We start from the raw sequence: 6,000 nt of genomic DNA, 5'->3' as shown, positions 1-6,000 counted from the left end.
GTATATAAGGCAGAGTGTGTACAATTTTAATGAGCTTGAAAGATAATGATCACTTTTATTCTTCAACAAAGCCTGAACTCTTCTAGGCAAGCTTTTCTGCAATTTCTTTTAGTCTTCAGGAAGAGTTCTCAAAGGGAGTGCCAAAGAGTTTGGTCTTTGATGGATTTTTTTCATATTTCTTAGGGACATGCCTTTAAGATACTATTTATCAAGTAAGCATGTGATGCTATCATGTCAGCATGGACCAAAATCCATAAAGCATGTTTCCAGCATCTTGTTGGCAAAAGGGGACCAACCTGTTAGTAAGAAGGTTACCTACTAATGAATATACCAGTGAATATATTTTTGAATATTAATCTTATTTTCTATAGAAGGCATTTGGCTAAGATAACTTGCTTTATGCCATCCTATTATGCAGCCTTTCAGTTTGATTTCAAATCCTCGAATGTTGCCTGAAAGCATCAGATGTTGAGTCAAAGTCCTTAAACAGTGGGCACTGACTTCTCTTTCCACACATGGTTGTTTGTATTTGCAATTAGACAATATATTTTCATCATCATCGCTTGCTGTTATACATTTTTGTTATGTCTTTGATGTTTCCTTATGCATTCTGCACAATGGCATAATGCATAGTCACTAACAGGTTCTTCATAATGATAATCAAAATCTGATTCGAGGAAATTGAATCTAATCCAGTAATTTTGGGCACATCTGCAAGCTTTCTAACACGAAGCAACCAAAATCACAGAAATGCAAATAGTACCTTGAATGTGAGACTCGCTGCAAAACGTTTAACTGCAACTCTGAATGTGTTGATACTGAAAGCTCAAAGATATTCAGTGATAACATGCTAAAGCCACATCTTTAGCACGATGGAACATCACTAATCAGTCAGTAGATCAACAGATATAAATAGTTTGTATTTTTATTTAAAACCTCATATAACCCATACAGCAAACTGTACAATTGAATTATTCACAGTGTGTTAAAAAGAAAATAATTCAGTAGCTTTTATATAGTATTTTGTCGATTTTCCCCATGTTTTACTCGGCTGTGGGTTATTCTAATGTTCTTTTAACACATACAGTTACTAGGAAAACAAAATCTTTTTTTCCTTTTTTTTTTTACAAAACCTTACAAAAACTATATTCATAGAAATTCTGCATGTCCACAAAGAAAACCCTGGTTGGCACCAACATATTTATCATATTGTTTGAGAGGTTTTCTGCCAAATGATAGAAGCTTTGCAACTGAAAAGAAAGGTATACATAAGAAGGCATACCATCATGACTGCTAGAAAATCAAAATTCATATCACACACTGCTAATGGAACACACTTTTCTCCCACATTTCTTACAAGTTTGTGTAAAATGACATTATTCACATTAATTTATTTCTTAAAAAACATATATATTCAGTAATCAAACTGACTGGATCAGCCAAATCCGAAACCCTGTTGTAATTCCAACTAATCGGATGACATTTTGATTTACTTTCACATATTACAGACGTGAAAAGCAATCTTGTCTTTCAATAACCTGCATGAAAAGCTACAGTTCACATGAGGGTAACAGTAACGTAGCAGAACCATGTATCAACCACAGCCGTACCTTAGACCAGGTTGTCATCAGGATTTCATGAAGAGTGAAGGTCCGGGTTAGGGTTACGTAATATAATCCTACTCTAAAACAACGTCCCCCAAATTCTTAGGAAAGCTCAGCATTTCCATTTCATTTTCACTTCATAGAAATATTCTCGCCATCATATAAGAAGATTTACATACTGTATATTTTTTCCATCCGGATGATATTAATCCAATATACCATATCATATAATGCATTTCTTTTAAATAAATTTAAAAAAGGTGTGGGGCTATGGATTTGGGGTAAAGTGAGGAAGTAGTTAAAATTGACCTCTCTAATGAAATAAATAGCATCTAGAACATATTTACCTGTTAACAGAATTCATTTATAACAGTATAAATTTAGCAAAATACATTTTCTCCTGCTGATTTTATCTACATATTCTACTTTGCAGGAGGGAATTGATAAAACAATAATACAGTCAATCTCTACCAAATCAATGCTTAGTATTACAGACTGGAGTTTCCTTGAATCATAGATAGTTACAAATTATTATTTTGTTGTTGTTGTTGTTGTTGATGTTGTTTCTGCGTATCAACAATTTAAACCTCACAGAGGTTTGCTGTTCATTCAGCTTTCAGGCGACAGCAGCTCACAGACTCCTCGAATCTTTCTTGGGCACGACACTCGCTTTAGATACAGTATAGCATACAGTATATGAGCACACAAAACTGTGATCTGTCACCACATTGTCTTTCAGTATGTTCACACACAACACGTATGAATTCAGTCCACATCAGGTAATTGAAAAGAAGAATACGGACGTTCTGGTCGCAGATGACCTTCAGAATCTTGCTTTGCTCATTTAAACCCAAACTTATGCCCAGTATATATAACGCAAACCAATCATTTGTCCAAAAAGCCTGCAGATCACACAGATGAATGGAGTGTTTAAAATGTCAGAAGCAGTTGGGACATTCAGTGGTCCTGTGGCACATTCAGACACAGACCAAACACATATTTTAGTGAATATGTCATGCTTAAATGCTTGAAAAAAAAAAACAACAACAAAAAACCCAAACAAAACAAACTCTGTCTCTCAGTTGTAATATAAACAGAAATGCCTGAACTAATGCCCTTCAGCCCAATCAAGAGTTAGAGATTTTAGAAAAACTGCAGGCTGCCACAACTAGTCAAAACTGCTTCAATATTTTCAGTATTATTATTAAAACTGTTTGACATTTTTGACTTTTGAACAGGAAATTGATCAATAAGTTTTCCTGTGTTGTTTGTGCAATAATTGTTTTACATTACATTTTGATAAACATTTTTTTTTAATCTAAGTTGGTTTGCTTAACCATAAAATATAATGTATTTAGGATACCTATTACCCTGCATGGTTTGAACAAATATTACAACAAGATTATTACAACAAAATTTAAAACGCTCCAATTTGCTTTTCATTGGACTTTTCATTGGATGCAAGATTTGTGCTCCTAAGTGAACCGTTCTGCCCCATATGCTAATGTAAATGCTTCTACTGAATCATCATATCTTTGGCAATCATCATTTTAAGTTAATAAAATTTAGTCATGTACAAAATTATTAGACACAAAAGGTATTACTAGGACCATTATAGCAAGGTTGTATCTCTCGTTTTTTAATACATCTCAACAATCCACTTTGCATCAGTGACTATGATTGCTTGTGTCTATCAATATAATTAATTACAAATTACAACTAACTTAATTGCTCAACTTTTAACTAGCCGTCCACCAATAACAATACTGCACATACTAAATTAGTTTTCCTATACCTTTTGACTCAATGACAACCATTAAAGCCCAGACAACAAGTTTGAGGTAACATTATTTTTTGCTGTCTGAGGCCATTTAGGAGTGTGTAAATCAATCAATTGGGTAAAGGTAGAAACTCAATTTTTGCATGTGGCAAAACTGAACTTCAATCAGATCTCCTTCCGTTCTTGTATTGTATATCTTTCATTTATTGCCATTGTCCATAGAGCCATTCTTCTCGCTGTGTTCTGCTAAGTTTTTTCAGCCTGATTCAGGATTCCTTGAACATTGTGTTTTTTTTTCCTTGTGTTTCTATGTTGCGCACGTAAACATCAGACTTGAAACTGATTGAGTGTATATACTGTTTCCTTTCTCAGGAATGGGCTTTTTTTCTTTTCTTAGAACCTCACTGAATCCTGCTTTTACCTCTTTCAGTTTGGATTACAATGGTGAATGTTGTCATACCTGTGTGGCTGATGCTGCCATTTTCAGTTGCCCATGTTTTGTTAGTGTTCCCATGTCACTGTGGTTAATGCTGTATCTGGTGATCCCATCTATACCATTGTCTCTAGTCACTGGCAGTGCCCCTGAAACATTGCTCAGCAGGCTCTTGCCCTGTGGGGAACACATTGTCACGGGAACACAGGAGTCATCCCAGTGCTGCAGCTCATGTTGTCCTTTCCTGGGAGTCGTCGGTCGTTGTAGGCGTGCATGTTGATCACTGCATCCGTCTTCACCATGACTGGAGGCTGAGGTTTGTGTTTCACCCGTCTCTCGCAGGTGAACGACAGTCTGATCTCGTCCACCATGGCACTGCACAAAGACCTCTGGGCAAAAAGGGAGGATGCGGAGAGGGCAGCGAGAAGGAGAAGAGGGGAAAGGGACGGGGGGTAAATGCCTTAGCTTTAAATTGTTCTGACAGCAGAGAGTGTCGGCAGTCTAAGGAGCACAAAATGGATAAAAACATTTATGTTGGGTTAATTCTGGTATGTTTGCATTGTGTGCATGTGCATGGCTGTCATCAATATCAAACTGCAACACCACCCCGCGTAGAGTTCACACAATTCATTGTTTCTGTGTCAAAAAAGTTTGGTGTGAGAACATGCAACTATTTTCTTAACATGACTCAAATTAATGATTTACAACAGCAAAGGCGCTCATGATATTCTGACATCGCCAGTGACTAATAATGGATTACGTCTCTATGCTCCAATTTGCAATTATGCTTGTTAAAATAAGTAAATGTTGTGGTGTTATGGCCAAGTCCTCCTGGGGATTAGCCAAAGGCATGCAAATCCTTTTATAACATGTTTGAACGAAAAAGCCATGAATAGAGCACAGCTTTGGTTTAGCGGCTATATGGAACGCAGCAAAATAACAAAATGGCACATGCACCAACTTCTTAGCAAAAAGGTGAATCAAATGCTAGTACAGTGTAATTAAATTAATTTCTAAGTAATTTTCCATGCATACTTAAAAAAATATATTCTTCTGTTAATTTATGAGGACATATACCTGCTCACGTTCCGCAGTCTTCCGTAGTTTGTAGATGAATTCAGCAATTGCCACAAAAACAGATAGCACTAGGCCAGATGCCAGCACAATGAATATACCACCCAGGTTCTGGATACCCATGGGGCCTGTTTCGCGATGCCGTTCATCCAGGCAGCTGCTCCCACTCCACCACTTCTCCTTTAGCATGTGTAGGCGCCCATCCTCCAAGATGCTTAGGATTGCTATGGAGATTTTGTCTCTGTACGGAGAGCCTGGAAGCAACATAAGGCCTATTTTACTTTGGAAGAAACACCAGCTGGACTCTGTGATAATAAGGTTCATAAACATGCTGTGACACACTCTCACTAGTAGCTTAAAAAAAAGTTTTATGTTGCTGCCACATCTGAATAGTAATACCTCAACCTCCTTCTTCAAAAAGTAACACATAACTTTTGAAAACTTTTCAATTTTTATAACTTCTAGTCTCAAATATACTCGTTAGCCATTTAAAAGTCCTACCGAGGGGAGTGCCGATGCCGTAGCCTTTGCTGTCGATAAGTCCTCCCACCTGTGTCAGGTTACAGTTCCTTCTAGTGATGTAATCAATAGTGGTGGACTCCGTAATGAGGGCATAGTCTGACTTCAACACCCTCTGAATACCATCTTCAATAGACTTCACCAGTGAAGTTCTTGGCCGGCTGCTCATAAAGGCCCACATCTTCTCAAAAGTAGAAACTCTAGATTTCTGTAAAGGATGAAAAGATGCAGTTTTTAAAAAGTGACTCATTTTAACAGTTCCCTAGCTGCAGGCGAGAGAAAGTAGCTAAAAAAAGTACAATGCTTCTGCCACTAAAAAAAAAAAATCAATTTTAAATAAATAAATTTCAGATGTTAGATGCCCCAAGGTGTTAAATCTGAAAATACTGCTAACCATAAAATCTCTCTAGTCCCTCTGGAAGAAAAACTTAGGGGGATTTTTTCTCCTTCTTTTAAAAAAAATTGAATAGAAAATGTCAGAGATGACACTTGTTCATTTACAGCACTTAACAATACAGTTTCTTAGCTTGTGATCAAATAGATTTAAATGATTACCCATATCTTCTTTGTCACAAGATTAAAGGACAGTA

General features: G+C 36.7%; 1 protein-coding gene across 2 annotated transcripts in view; it reads right to left on the bottom strand.

Moving 5' to 3' along the window:
- Positions 1-901: 901 nt before the first annotated feature.
- Positions 902-6,000, bottom strand: part of grik3 (glutamate ionotropic receptor kainate type subunit 3) — a 96,968-nt gene continuing 91,869 nt past the window's right edge. For both annotated transcript variants that reach the window (XM_085471877.1, XM_085471878.1), the window contains exons 14-16: positions 5,393-5,618; positions 4,895-5,145; positions 902-4,204 (exon numbers count right to left, since the gene is read on the bottom strand). In XM_085471877.1, coding sequence (XP_085328003.1) covers positions 3,839-4,204; positions 4,895-5,145; positions 5,393-5,618 — 843 coding nt within the window. In that variant the 3' untranslated portion in view covers positions 902-3,838. The remainder of the gene's footprint in view (positions 4,205-4,894; positions 5,146-5,392; positions 5,619-6,000) is intronic.

Source organism: Copadichromis virginalis, linkage group LG11 (genome assembly GCF_057382275.1).
Source record: "Copadichromis virginalis isolate Kocher_CV1m ecotype Utaka linkage group LG11, C_Virginalis_male_GT1.1, whole genome shotgun sequence".
NCBI classification, from domain to species: domain Eukaryota; kingdom Metazoa; phylum Chordata; class Actinopteri; order Cichliformes; family Cichlidae; genus Copadichromis; species Copadichromis virginalis.
This window is presented reverse-complemented; position numbering and strand designations above follow the sequence as displayed.